Here is a 15,443-nt window from a genome sequence, read left to right on the forward strand (position 1 = left end):
ACAGCGTCACAAAGCCTGGTCCACACCGGCCCACCTCAGTCCCTCTGCAGCTTTGTCCTGGGCACAGGAGGGCTTGGCTCGCCTTCCAGGCCTTTCCAAGGCCCATAGAAAACTCGGGGCTCTCTGCACATACTTGCTCTCCCCAGTCACCCATTCTGCTGGCATCTCTGTGAGGTCATGGGCCAACAGATCTCCAGAAGAGACCGGAAAGTACACCTGTTCCACGCCGGGATCCCCAAACCAAAAAGGAGCTTGGTCCACCCCTCCCACTCCATCTCTCCTCCATGCCAACCCTCTTGATTCTCTCTCCTAACTCCTCTCTCTCTTCCTTTCCAGAATCTTCTAGGCTAACAGAAGGACAGAGGAGAGCTGGGAAACAGCCTTATTCAGATCGTCTCATTCTCTCTCAATTCTTCCACCTCATGTTTTTTAGGCTTAGAAATCAAGAATTCACCTGGGTCTTAGGCTCTTCCGAGCTCCCCAGACACCGAGTGGTTTATATCAAGCTGTGTGGGTGCTGGGGAAAGGTTTGGGGGCCACAGTGAGCAAAGATGGCATTCAAGTGCACATCAGAGGGAGGGCACACCAGGAACCGTGCCGTGGGTCAGCCTACCACGTCGGAGCCCTAGGAAGAGGTATCTGCTATGGAGTTCAGACTGAGGTTTCCTTCCTCCAAGCACAGCTTTCTTCCCTTAGCTGTGGTGCTCATGGCATCCCGGAGGACCATCTGGACCCTGGAAGGCCGGTGGGCCATCACGTCCATGCGGAATTCTTTGACGACAAAGTAGTAGCAGAAAACATCCAGGCAGCAGTTGATATTGGAGAAACACATGGACAGTTGCAGGAACAAGATGGTGTTCTGCTTGGCTCTGCACTCCACGATAAAGCCATTCCTCACCAGGAACTGCAAGAGGAAACTCAGGTGGACTGGGAGAAAGGAGACCACAAAGACAGCCAGACTGGCCGCGATGGTCCAGATACAGGCCTTCTGCTGGACCCAGTCCTGGGTGTGATCCCGACGGGAGACCAGAATGCAAATGCTCCTGGAGGAGCAGAAACCCATGATGCCCATGGGAAGAAGGAAGCCGAAGACCTCAAGAGGGAGGAAGACCTTGGCACTCCAGGTGCCGTCAGACATGTTGTGGAAGCACGTGTAATTTTCCACTTCCCCATGGAAGCTATAGATAGGGGTGCTCCCCACCCACACCAGGACCCAGATGGTGCAGCAGATCCCAAAGGTCTTCCTGGGGGACCGGAGGTGGCTGACCAGGAGCGGGTACCGGATGGCCAAGAATCTGTCCAGGCTGATGAAGCAGACAGTGAAGATGCTTCCGTACATGCTGATGAAGTAGAGGCACTCCACTAGGGTACAGAAGGGACGGAGGGGAGCCTTCCCTTGAGACAGGGCCACCTTGAATGGGAGAGAGAGCACCAGCAGCAGGTCAAAGGCCGCCAGGTTGATCATGTAGATGGAGGTGGCAACGCAGCGGGGCTGCCTCTTCTTCAGGAAGGAGCTGAAGCCTCGGATGGCAAGCAAATTGAGGAGCAGACCAAGGAGGAAGGTCGGGGTGTGGACAGCCAGCTGCACGGTCCTCATCAGCACGTCCACTTCATGGAAGGAGCAGTTCTCACTCCCGCTTAGCTGGCTCATGTTCCTTCCTACAGCGTCAACAGTAGAAGAGATGAAGGTCCTCTTACTCTCTAGAACTGATGGATTCAAACGACTTTGTCAAGAATCATAAACACGACCCCTTTCTCACACAGCAATCTATGCTCTTTGAATAACCATCAGAAAACACAGGAAGAAAAATTACCTCGAAATCTGTTGCCCAGATAGAACCACAGTTACTTTACATATATGTGTGTGTATGTGTGTGTGTGTGTATATATATATATATATATATATAGGTATATATATATATAAAATATATATATATAATTCCAGACTCTTTCTGTACACACACACACACACACACATGTGTGTGCCTTTATCTTTAATAAAAACAGAATTGTGCACAAACATCTGTCCCTTTTTTTCCCATCAGAAATCTTTCTGTTGAAAGTAGTAACAACATAAGCCCTGACCCAAACTGGTTTCATCAAAGAGTGAATTTCACAGAACTGGAAACGTGAAAACTAGGGTAGGGCTGACTTGAGCTGCAGATTGTACAGCTTCGAATGCTGTTTTCAGGACCCAGCTCCTCTTTATATGTTGCCCCTCTGCTCCACCCCACCCCCACCCCGAAGGTTGGACAGAGCTGACCCCACCCCTGAATGTAGGGCTGGTGGCAATCAGTGCATCACATTCCCCTGGACACCGTCATTCGTCCATTTATAGGTCCAGGGATGAACAGTTGACCCAGAGGCGATGAAAAGCAATGAAACTCTTGCTTGGGTTTCTAGGAAGGGGGTTGGGGCTTTTTCTTTGGGATTTGGAGTTGGGAGGATAAAGTCTGAAGCTGCTATAGCCTCTTGTTCTCCGACGAGAAAACCAGACAGAAATTGGAGAAACATGGAAGAAAGAACATTCCCAGAGGGAATGAAGTAAGGGCTTGAGGTCTCCCCAAGGCAAAGAAAGGCCTTTGCACAGGTAGAAAATTAGAGCTGGCCTCAGGGACAAGAGGATCAAGGCTGCAGCTGTGACTGCAGATGGAAGCTGGAAGCCAGCAGAGAGAGGGAAGTCACAAGCCCTTGGGAAGGAAGGAGCTGAGTACTTTTAAGACCCTATAGAGAATGCCATCCCCAAACCCCCTCTAACTTCTAGCAAAAAACAAAACAAAAAAACACATTTATCTCTCATCCATTGAGCACTATATAGTAAATATGTCATATACATGATTTGATTTGGTGGCTTTCCAAAAATTCTACATTTTCCTATGTGCTAACTTTTCTTATAGGTTTATGTCATGAGAGATCTAGGAATATGTATTTACTCATATCCAAAGCTCTGGACTCTTGTGGTCTGTGTGATTGGCACCTCCTGAAGTTGTGTAGCATAAGCCCCAGGTGCAACTGCCCCAACCCTAGGATGCCTGGAATAAATTAAATGCAAGCTGGCAGGCTGCCCCCTCCCAACAAAATATGCCAAACTATCCAACAAGAATATCTCAAAAAATAAGCTAGAATAGTTTGGAACCGACAAGATAAATTTCAAAAATGGTGAGAAGAACAGGCAAGAACTCAATCCGATCTAACTGAAAGGTGTTGCTACACCAAAGAGGAAGACTCACTGGGCTCAGAGAAGTCACCTTCAACATCAGAAACAGCAGAAAACCAAGAACCACAAAGATAGGAACAAATACAAGCTCGTGCTTAAAGAGATTCGACAAGACTGCAAAAAAAGGAACTTGGGCATCTGTTTTTGGCTGGGTCATGCTGAGGCAGACCCATGGGTGAACCCAGCGCACGTCGCTGATGATTCAAAGATTAGAACTGAAGTGGCCAAGAAAAAAATCAGTGATGCTCAAAGATAAACCCAAACTCAAGCCCACGACACGGTTGAATTGAACAAACCGATGAAAAACAGAAAAATGGCCTGACGGAAAGCACCCATTCTAGGATGCTGGGATTTGTCTGAATTGATTGTACCAGGTGTTTGTGTGGAAAAGAGACAAAGCTCAGCTATCAGCGTCCTTCAGCAGGACGATCCTAAAGGTCACATTTGAATTGATGAATTACTTCATTTTTAAAAAATACTTATTTATTTATATATTTGGCTGTGCCGGGTCTTAGTTGCGGCGGGCTCTTAGTTGTGGCATGTGGGATCTAGTTCCCTGACCAGGGATGGAACCCAGGCCCCCTGCAATGGGAGTGAGGAGTCTTAACCACTGGACCACCAGGGAAGTCCCCTGAATGGCCGCAAATGGTAGCTTTTCAAACGGTAATTTTTGAAGCTAGAAAAGCACTCTGTGGACTAGCAAAAAGAAATTAGGTTGAAAAAAATACTTCCAGCTAATGGTAGAGTGAGCAGAGACTCTAAAAAATTAATCCTCTTAATTCCCTCTGAAAGTTCAAGGAAACCATCTTTTAAACAATCTTTTTTATGAAAAGATCAGGAACTTCACTGGAATAAGATAAAAAGGCTTCAGGCTGCAGCAAGAGATAAAATACTCATTTTTTTTTCTCAAAGATAGGCTGCCAGTAAAAACCAATCTACTTGGTAGTAGGAGCCAGTAACCTCCCCACTCTTGACCCGTTGCCTGCGGCTGTTGATAGCTCCTGTTCCGGCCAGCTCAGGGATCCACTGCAATCAACTGATCGCACTGTAAGGTGGGTGGGTGGGAGGCTGAGAAGCAGATGCTTAGACAATATTAGACATTTGACAGATTTACTAGGGGAAAGGCCTGTGAAGGATAAAGGGAAAGGGATAGGAGTGGACAGGGAGAGCCCTCAGACCACAGAGCAGTCGGACACCTGTGGAAGGAGAGAGGGATGGAAGGATTGGGTAGGAAGGGCTTCAGACCACAGTGCAGCTCTGAGAATGATGGGCCAGGTTGACGGAGAGTCCCTAAGCACAAGTTGCCCACTGGAGAAGTTCCACGTCTAGCAGGAATCTCCCAGGACCAGCGCTTCCATGGAGCCCAGTCGTTAGCTAGAAGCAGTACAAGGGGAGCATGGCCCCAGATGGGCTGTCAGTCACCAGGGCCCTGGTCCCAGCCTCATACTAGGAAGGAAATAGAATGAATGGGGAAAGGTCATGGGTCAAGCAGATCAGGTCTGTGAATAGACGTGAAGGGCCTGAGAGGACCTTGTTAACCACCAGCAGCTGGTGCCTGAGAGGTGGGGCTGCACTGAACAACAGAGAAGATGAGAACTTGGATTAGAGGAGCCACGTTTCACGCAAAATTTTGGAAAGGAAACCACTCCCAGATGTCCCACTTACACCTTTAAATGTCATTAATATAGAACCTTACAAACAGCTGTGAACAAACCAACCCAGTCTCCTGGAAATCTCTCTGAAAAAAATAATTAACACCAGAAAAGTTTTGAGGGAGAAAATTTGAGCACAAGAATTTCATGCCCAATTGGGTGGCTGTTCAGGTGGGAAGATCATAGAAAGCCACACTCAGGTAATGTGTGGCTTCCAGGAAGAAACTGCCTCCAAGAGGCAAAACTTTAGATCTCCAAGAGATACTAACCATAAAGGATGAAGACATCTAGGTGGGAAAGTTTGGAGCTGAGCATTAAAAGCAGGAAACTGGAAAGAGAATGAAGCTATGATGAATATAGTTACAGATTTAAAAGAAAAAACAGGAAAAGAGATCATCCATGTCTTTAAAAAAAGAAAGCTCTAATACCTCAGATAAATTAACAAAGAAGGAAGATGTTCTTGGGTTGAAGGAGGCAGGGGTGGTGGAGAGTACTGGAACACAGGTGGAGCAAACACTCCACAAAAAGAAATTAAAAGTCATTGTTCCGGGCCTTCCCTGGTGGCGCAGTGGTTAGGAATCCGCCTGCCCATGCAGGGGACGCAGGTTTGAGCCCTGGGCCGGGAAGATCCCACATGCTGCAGAGCAATTAAGCCCGTGCGCCACACTACAGAGCCTGCACTCTGGAGACCGTGAGCCACAACTACTGAGCCTGCGTGCCACAGCTACTGAGCCTGCAAGCCACAACTACTGAGCCCATGCGCCACAACTAAGCCCGCGTGCGTAGAGCCCCGGCTCCGCAACGAGAGAAGCCGCCGCAATGAGAGGCTCGTGCACCGTGGCAAGGAGTAACCCCTGCTCGCCACAACAAGAGAAAGCCTGCGTGCATCAACGAAGACCCAAAACAGCCAAAAATAAATAAATAAATTTATTTTTTTAAAATGAAGAATACTATTTATAAAGAAAAGTCATTGTTCTGTTATTTTTAACATGAATTTTACAGAAAGCATACGATTTTTTTAAACCTTGAAGTAACCACTATTACAAACAGGATGCTTATCCTCAAAATCACTGAAAAAGATAAAAGGAAACAAAGAAATCAGACAAAATAGCAAAGAAATAAATGGAATGGGAAAAAGTACGTAAGCATAGAAATCACAGCAATAAATATGAAAATTTCAAAAATTTTAAATTAACCAACATTTTCAGTTCAATTACAAAATAAAATTCGACGCTTCGTTGCTTATAAAGGACACACTTACTTAGTGACAGAGAAATATTCAAAGTAAAAAAGTCCCACGATGAGATAGAGGACAAATATAAACAAAAGGAAAGTCAGAGTGGCAATCTTCATACCTAGCACTGTAGAATTAACAATAAAACTACATATCAGGATTAAAAAGTTTATTTTATGTTAATGAAAGAAAGATCGTAAAGGCAAATATAGTAATCTTATGCACTGAAGGTTGTTGTATAAAAGTACATAAAGTACGACTGTTAAAATTCAAGAGCCATTGGCAAAGATATGATAGTGTCAGATTTTAATATACTATAGATTTGAACAGATCGAGTTGGCAAAGTATAAATTAGGATATATAATTATATAAATAGTATAATGAATATAATTTAATTATAGCTCTTAGATTTGATTTTAGGTAAACAGGCAATCCACATTTTTCTGAAGTATCCGAGAAACAGTTGTCAAGATGAATTACCTGCCTAGCAAAAACAAAACCTTCCTAAAAGAAAAGCAGAAATTGGGGACTTCCCTGGTGGTCCAGTGGTTAAGACTTCACTTTCCGATGCAGGGGGTGCAGGTTCAATCCCTGGTCGGGGAGCTAAGATCCCACATGCCCAGCGGCCAAAAAATCAAAACATAAAACAGAAGCTGTAACAAATTCTATAAAGACTAAAAATGGTCCACATCAAAAAAAACTTAAAAAAAAAAAGAAAAAATTACGTGAGCTATGTACTCTGACCACAATACACAGAAACCTAGGAAATAAAAAACTTGGCTTTTTAAAAATAAGAAAAGTCAGGACTATAAAACAAAATGTATGGGACATGATCAAGAATGACAAGAACTTTCTGGATTGGTTTGTTTGTTTATTTATTTATGGCTGCGTTGGGTCTTCGTTGCTGCGCGTGGGCTTTCTCTAGTTGTGGCGAGCAGGGGCTGCTCTTCATTGCGGTGCACAGGCATCTCATTGCAGTGGCTTCTCTTGTTGTGGAGCACGGGCTCTAGGCGCACAGGCTTCAGTAGTTTTGGCACACGGGCTCAGTAGTTGTGGCTCGCGGGCCCTAGAGCGCAGGCTCAGTAGTTGTGGTGCCCGGGCTTAGTTGCTCCGCGGCATGTGGGATCTTCCTGGACCAGGGCTCGAACCCATGTTCCCTGCATTAGCAGGCGGATTCGTAACCACTGCACCACTAGGGAAGCCCTGGATTGGTTGTTTTAAACAAAAAATTCACAAGATGCAGCCAGAACTATTCTCAGAGATAAACACATACCTCTAACAGCTTGAATACATTTTTTTTAAAAAAATGAAACTAAATAAATGAATGAAACAGTCAACTTGAGCATTTAGAAAAAAAAAAGAACAAAAAAGTAATAGAGAAATAAGGAAAATTTTTATAAAGATAAAAGCAGAAATAAATGAATTAGAAAGGAGGAAAATACCAGAATCGATAAACTTAAAAGCTGGTTCTTTGGAAGGGGAGGGGGTAAAGAGTAAGCTAAACAATACAAATACTTCTAATAACTGTGATCGAGAAAAAGGATTCAATCCTAACTAGAAGTAAGAAGGCAATGTAAGCTTAGATAGAGAAGAGGGAAAAATGAGAAGAAATGACCTTATTACTTGTGTGCTAATCCATTTAAAAACCTTGAAGTAGTTGAAAATTTAGGGGCAAAACATAATTTACTACAATTAATACGAGTTAACACAAGTAGTCTTGATTAGACCAGCAACCATGAATGAAACTGAGAATGTTATCAAAGAATAAACAGTTTCTAACATAATTTTTTTTGGCTCTAGCATATTTTAAATTTCAAGGTCGAGATGATTCTCCTACTCTGTAAACAATTTCAGAACATAAGATAATAATAATGAATTTCTGTTATGAAACTAATTTACCCAAATACCAAAACTTGACAAATGTAGCACAAAAGAGAGAAACAATTGCTCAAATGCATGTATGAATATAGATTCAAACATCTCAGTTAAAATATTACCAAATAGAACTCAGTATATTAAAATTATAAATCATCGTTTTACCAAGTCAGATTTACCACAGAAATGTAAGGCCTTTTCAATGTCAGGAAATTTGTTGATACTGTGCGTTACGTCATCACGGCAAAAACGAAAAGCCATCTCATTGTATGATAGCTTTTCCACAAAAGTCATGTAAATGAAGGAATAGAAGGATACTTCTTACACCTGATAAAGAGTAACCTGTTCGCTTTAATAGCCAACTTTACATTTAATGGTTAAAAAAAAAAAAGAGGCATTCTTGTTGAAATTGGACACTTGTCAACACCCAGAAGTTCCAAATAATGTGCTAGACAATTAACAGAACCCAGAAGAAGAAATGAGGTATTTCCCTGAATCAATAATGCAAATGGAAATCTTAGTCAATAAATGATGTTGAGCCTATCAGTGAACAATTTGGGGGTAAAAACCAACTTTTAGATCCTCATCTCACACCAAGTAGCAAAAGAAATTCCAAATTCATTAATAAACTAAATTTCAAAAAAATCAAACCATAGAAAAACTAGATGAAAAATTAGTGGTCAATTTATGAAAGCCAGTGGAGGGAAAGAAAAGCTCTTTGTCAACTTAGAATGGCTGAAAAGCAAAAGAATCAGAAAACAGGACAGGTTTGACTGCACGAAACTAGAAAATTTCTTTTTGTTAAAAAAGTTTAACAGGGCTTCCCAGGTGGCGCAGTGGCTGAGAATCTGCCTGCCAATGCAGGGGACACGGGTTCGAGCCCTGGTCTGGGAAGATCCCACATGCCGCGGAGCAGCTAGGCCCGTGAGCTGCAACTACTGAGCCTTTGCGTCTGGAGCCCGTGCTCCGCAACAAGAGAGGCCGCGATAGTGAGAGGCCCGCGCACCGCGATGAGGAGTGGCCCCCGCTCGCCGCACCTAGAGAAAGCCCTCGCGCAGAAACGAAGACCCAACGCAGCCAAAAATAAATTAATAATTTTTTAAAAGTTTAACATCAAATAATATACTGGAGGAAAGGAAGTACAACAAATAGGTTAGATAAATGATGTTCCTTCTCTATGAAGAATATTAAAAATGTGTAATATCAAGACCCACAATAGATAAACAGGCAAAGGACACAAATAATTCCCATAAGATTTACGAAGAAATAAAATTTTTTCTTATATAATCAAAGAAGCTGGCAAGGGTTCCGTGAAACAGTCACCAATATACTGGTGAGTGTACACATAAGTACCCAACTTTGGGACGTTGATAACTTATATTACAAGCCCTAGAAATCGTATTAGTCTTTCATTCAGTGATTCTAAAATTTTACCTTAAGTAAATGATGCAAAAGAAGGAAAAGATGTGTACAGAAATTTGTTCACTTTAATGTTTTATCCTTTTTTTTTTTTTTCGCGGTACGCGGGCCTCTCACTGTTGTGGCCTCTCCCGTTGCGGAGCACAGGCTCCGGACGCGCAGGCTCAGCGGCCATGGCTCACGGGCCCAGCCGCTCCGCGGCACGTGGGATCCTCCCGGACCGGGGCACGAACCCGTGTCCCCTGCATCGGCAGGCGGACTCTCAACCACTGCGCCACCAGGGAAGCCCCCTAATGTTTTATTCTGTTAGCAAAAAATACGCACACGCATTTAAATGTCAACAAGAGCTTGATCTCACTACGGTAAATCTACTCAATGGAAAATATTTGTCTGCCTGTGTTATGTTTATACTGACTACATTAAATAAGAAACCCACAAACTACAGAATTATATATTCAGAATGATTTCAAATATGATTTAAAAAACCCACGCAGAGGGAAAAAAACCTAGACAAAGTTTCCAAGTGCCAGACATTGATTGCATTCTAACAGTTAGATGGGGGGTGATTTTTAAATCTTTTATCTTTATCTCACTCTTTTTTTGGTGTGTGTATTTTTCTAATGATAATATGAAAACAATTGAAAAATTGTTTAATGTTTTAAACGCTAGGGAAAAAGAAGAAAAATAAGAACAGCTTTTGACCTTCCCTTAAAAGAAGAAACATCTGGGTGTGTGCTTGAGGCAAGGTGGGAGTGGAAGGGACGTTTACACAGAATTTAAAGGAATGCATTGAACTAACAGATGCTCAGCTGATGAGGCATAAATCTTGGCAAGTCAAAGATTTCAACATGGGGTGTCAGAGAGACTTGGGAACAGAGCCTGAAGTGACAGAGTAGTGGACAGCTGAGGAAGGAAGTGTCACCTAAGCGACCGGAGAACAGCCACAAGAACCCGATACCCGATGAAAAAGCAAAGTTTCCTCTGTCTGCAGGTCAGCCATCACACCATGAAAATTGTGCATAAGGAGGAAAGAAGAGTATGAAAGAGGCTCAAAATGCCAGCTGAACATTGAGTGCCAGAGAGTGGGTGAAGGGGAGGGAAGACGTTTAAACACAGTTCTCCCAAAGTTCAGAGAGCTATTAATAGAAACAAGTGTAGACATTAAAATTTAACTATTTTCTAACGTGTGTATTTAGGTTAAATTGTCTTGTCTATTTTAAAGGGACAAAGGAAGAGAAAATTCACAGTAGAAAGTGAAAAAAAAAACCTGCCATGTCTCAATATAGGAAGCAGATAGACAACCCCGTGGAGGTTTAGACAAATGTAACAATTATAATAAAAAATTATAATACTCCCTAACAATTATATTCATTATAATACTTCTTTTCAAAGGGGGAAGCCAATAAAATATTAAAACTCAATCATCTTGTGCCAATAAGAAACACAAAAAAGAACAAAAAGGCATAGAGTAAAATGATAAGATAATCTATGGATTATCAGGCACACAGAACACTAGGAAAGAAGGAAATATGACAAAGTAATTTTTTTTAGTAAAAAGAACTGAGAGAGTAACACAGAAACCTCACAAGGTGAATGTTATAGTAAACAATGAATACATAAAATGTATGTTCCAATGAGCATAGTGAAGAAGTCCATGATGGGAACAAGCAGAAATGCAAAACAAAGTAGAAATAGAAATAGAATTGTATGTAGAGACCTTAATGCTCCTCTCTTAGAATATCATAGATCAAGGAGACAGAGCTGTTTTGAGCCCAATGAATAAGGCAGAACTAGCAGCTTCGTGAGGACTAAGTGATAAATCAAGGGAATACGCTCTCTTGGGAAGAGGATAAGTGTCTTTCAACAAATGCGTCCCATTCCTGGACCCAGCCAAGGACTCCAAGGCAATGGCAATTCCACGCTTCTGTTCTCAGATCCATTTGCCGCAGCAAATAAGAAAACACAGCTACTTGCTGCAGCACCGTGATAGTAATAATATATAATAAGCATTTTAATGCATTCTCTTAAGCAGTCTCTTAAGTAATGTGTCAAAGATAAAATCAGAAGTACATTACTGAAATATTGGAAAGGAACAAATATTTACATATAAAACACAGATGCAGTCACCACTGAAAGGAAAATAGTTCCTAAGTAGTCTCGTAAACAGGAAGACAGTGAGAAATGAGGTGAACCCCGGCTACACTCGGAAAATCTAGAAGAGGAGCATGGCAGACCTGTGACAAGTGGCCCTTGCACTGCTCTGATCACTCAGGCACCAGAGGCTGTCTGTCTGCAGGGGCTGCACGCGGAGGCACTGGGAACATAAAGGAAGGACTAGGGTTGTTCGTAATCTATAAAAGAATAGACCTATCAGCGTCTCCAAGGCTCAAGACAAGCTCCACTGTATGACTCCACAGGGCCACAAAAGGAACGGTTTCCAAGTGTTGTAAAAAGCAGATCTCTCTTGCTACCAGAAGCCGGAGAGCAGACCAAACGGCCATGTAATGAGCTCTCTGTCCCCAGAGGTATGCAAGCAAAGGCAGAATATCTGTTTATTCAGAATGTTGTCAAGAAAATTCACATATATGAGAGGTTTTCTTTTTAAACCCTGAAATAGAATATTCTGTCAATATATCATTTTCTAATGTTTAGTGAAGAGAAGAGAAAACATCTCGTACAGGATAAAGGACTGGGCTGGGTGTCCAGAGGCCCCTGTTCTGCTCCTGGCTCTCTCTGGCTGTGGGGCCTCTGTCTGGGTTCTCTCATGCAAACAGCACTGCCCAGCCCTGGGGTCCTGGCGCCCGTGGCCTCACCAAGGGGCTCTCTCACTGCCAAGTGGGCCCCATTCTGGGCTGTGATTCCTGAAGCTGTCAGGGCCCAGTCTGCCCACATCTTCAAGGACCCAGCCGCCCACTCGGGGCAGCCCTGATCCCGTGTGTGTACAGCGGGGACATCTAAACGCAGCTGTGGCTCAGACCAAGCCAGCCTGCCTTCCTGGAAAGTCCTGGATTTTCCAGAAAACACCGGCAACGGGAAAAATGCAACCTTAGGTGGTTTGCGGGCTAAGCAGATGCTTCTCTTGTGCTGCCGAATCCCTCATCCTCAGGGAGCGCTGTGGTGCGAGCCAGCCGGGCAGACTTGGTACAGCCTGAGGGACGTCGCTTGAAGACGAACACTCCCCAGGACCAAGTTCCTCGCCTGAAATCCCAATCTCCTCTGGGGGAGGAGTGGTGAACGCCCCAGTTAGAACACAAACGTTTACTTGGATGCAGTTATCTGTTACGAGTACCGCAGTGTGAGCTGGGCTTCTGGGGCACGATTAAGAAAGAACAGGGGGGGCTTCCCTGGTGGCGCAGTGGTTGAGAGTCCGCCTGCCGATGCAGGGGACACGGGTTCGTGCCCCGGTCCGGGAAGATCCCACGTGCCGCGGAGCAACTAGGCCCGTGAGCCATGGCCGCTGAGCCTGCGCGTCCGGAGCCTGTGCTCCGCAACGGGAGAGGCCACGACAGTGAGAGGCCCGCGTACCACACACACACACAAAATAAATAAATAAATAAATAAAAAAATAAAAAAGAAAGAACAGGACGCGGGGGGGTGGAGCACATGGACAGAATCTCCGGGAGTCCAGAATTCTGCTGTAGCTGTACCCTGAGCTTGGTGGGGGGGTGAAGTGAGGCTGGAGGAGTGCAGGGGCCAGCTCAGGGACTTGAGATATGGCCCCTCTGTGCTAAGTGCTCTAAGGAGAGAGCTTGGTACGTTCCTGGGATGCTGTTATAATTATGCCCATTTTACAGATGAAGACAGTGAGGCTCACAGAAGTTCAAGAGTCGACCCGTAGTGAGGGGTCTCGCTGGAACTCACATTCTGCGTCTCTCCATCTCTCCCTCACCCCATCCCCAGCGGCATCATCAGCAAGAGCAGCTGGTATATCCGGGACCCCCCAGCACCCCCTTCCTCACTCCTTTCAGTGCCTGGCACCACCCAACAGAGTCTGATACCCTCAGACTCACCTCCCCTCCTCAAAACCCCATCCCTTCCTCTAATCCACTTCCCTGATCCACCGCATCATCTGATGTGATTTCCCTGCTGTGGCCGGGTGGGGCTCTTAACAGCGTCTGTGTGCCATTGGGGGGAGGGTCCTGCCATCCTCAAGCAACTCCGGGACAAGGACCATGCCTCCTGTGCCCTTATACCACCTCAGGAAGGTGATACAACAGTCCGTCAAAAAGGACTTATTAAATGAAAGAGGGACTGAATGAACGACCTGGGCTGGGGCAGCTCCAGGGTGACAGGCGTTCCCTGTGGAGCTGAGACAGCCGGCCAGACCTGAGAGCGCCAAGGCTTCCTTGGAGCCCTGGGCCGCACTGTACACATCTCTGCCCCGGCTCCACCGCCCCGGGAGCGCAAAGCCCAGCCCAGGCCAGTCCTGCAGACATTTCCTGACTTCCCGTTCTCCACCTCCGCTCTTAAGAAAGATCTAGACTCCTCAGGGTTCTCCATGCTGCTGTATCTTCCCTCCCAGCCTCTCCAAGGGTTCGAGAATAATCTAGTTATAAGACATAAAGGTATCCAAAGCTTGCTGGGTGCTTACTGGGGTGGGGAGGGGGAACGAGCCCTTCCATCACTTACTGCTCTCCAGAGCCCCACGACGAAGAAACTATTAATGCTCCCATTCCCCAGAGAGGTACACTGAGGCCAGGGACGTTACACAGCCGGCAAGTGGCTGGCCTGGACTCCCAAGCGTGCCTCTGGCCTGCCGCAAGCACCTCGCTCAGGGGCTGCAGGGGGATTCCTGGAGTTGGTCATCTTGGGCTCTTTGCGCTTTCCTGGCCAGAGTCCAGGGCGGCAGGCAGCCAGGCCAGTGGAGGGTGGTGGCACGCAGGCCGAGCTCCCAAGGGGAAGGCTCCTGCACTGCCTACAGTGAGGTTTCCCCACTCAGGCAAGATGCTGCAACCCTGAGTCAAATCAGGAGGAAGTTGAGTGTTCGTAGAAAATGTCACCTGCAATCGGGAGAAACCAGCGCTCGGCTGCTGCTGCTGCTGTCACGGAGGCTACCGGCGGCTGCCACTGCCTCTGCCGTCTGGGAAGGCCCGTCGAATCGGGGCAGGTGTGGACAGAGCCCAGGGCCCGAAGGCCCGGTTGACCTCAGGAAAGTCGCCTGCAGTCCCAGAGAGCAAGGTCAGTGTGTGGTTCTGAGTGTCGGGTTTTCTGAGCGGCCCAGGGGCTATTACCTGTAGGGGGTCCAGTGCAGCTGAGCGAGGTGTGAGATGCCATTTCTCCTCCGGGCTTGGTCAGCAGCCGGCTCTGGCGAGAGTCACTTCCCTCTCTGGGGCTCAGCTTCCTCATGTATGAAATGAGGGGGTGGGACCAGATGCTCTTCAAGCAGCTCCACAGCAGCCCGGTCTGGCCAAGGGCCTTCTTCTCTCGGGTCAGGAGAGGGGCTCCGTGGGGGTCCCTCCTCTCTAAGTGCAGCTAGAATGCGGCCTGGGGTGGCGGGCATGTTGCCGGGAAGAGGCTCTAGGCTCTTGTGCCCTCTCAGAGGGTCTGCACACTCACTCAGCTTCCCCCCAGAAATGTCAAGAGGCACTGCCTGAGCCGGGGCGTGAGAAGCCTTTGGAAGAGGAGGAACCATCTCACGCAGCAGACATTCTGAGCTTGGCCTCACACGGGGACAGCCAGCATCTGAAAAGGGCTGTCACGGCTTCCAGCGCTTCTGGGGTTTAGGATTCAGAACTTCTGCCCACAGAAAAGGAGGTGGTGCTGGACACCTTCATATTTCAGGACTTGTGGGTTGGGAAGGTCCAGCCTAGGAGAGCTCAGCCCCTGCCTGCGTGTCCTCAGGGACGGTCGGCCGGCCACGCCCGAGATGTTGCTCCTTGGTCCTAGCTTCTCTGCGCCTGGCCTCCACAGGGATTTGGGTCAGCCTTGGGCTGCATCACTCCCAAGGGCCCTGTGAGCAGAGGTTTCCCCGGGGCGGCCCATCTCCAGGGCGGGAAGAGCCAAGGCTCGCCCATGGGCCCCAGGTAGCTCTCAGCAAGGAACCCGT

The 15,443-nt window shown here is 46.2% G+C and overlaps 1 protein-coding gene across 1 annotated transcript; it reads right to left on the reverse strand.

Moving 5' to 3' along the window:
• Window positions 1–625: 625 nt before the first annotated feature.
• On the reverse strand, window positions 626–14,709 carry GPR55 (G protein-coupled receptor 55). The gene is made up of 2 exons (XM_067027562.1): window positions 14,629–14,709; window positions 626–1,659 (listed from the first exon to the last, which is right to left on the reverse strand). The coding sequence occupies exons 1-2, from the start codon at window positions 14,669–14,671 to the stop codon at window positions 626–628; spliced, it is 1,077 nt and encodes a 358-aa protein (XP_066883663.1). The 5' UTR covers window positions 14,672–14,709.
• Between the last annotated feature and the right edge of the window lie 734 nt (window positions 14,710–15,443).

This window comes from Kogia breviceps, chromosome 2, assembly GCF_026419965.1.
Source record: "Kogia breviceps isolate mKogBre1 chromosome 2, mKogBre1 haplotype 1, whole genome shotgun sequence".
Taxonomy (NCBI): Eukaryota; Metazoa; Chordata; class Mammalia; order Artiodactyla; family Physeteridae; genus Kogia; species Kogia breviceps.

Coding starts and splice junctions, on each gene's coding strand:
- GPR55 (XM_067027562.1), bottom strand. CDS start 14,671: ATGGCATCTCACACCTCGCTCAGCTGCACTGGACCCCCTACAG. Junction 1,660..14,628: donor CTGCACTGGACCCCCTACAG/GTAATAGCCCCT, acceptor TTGACGCTGTAG/GAAGGAACATGAGCCAGCTA.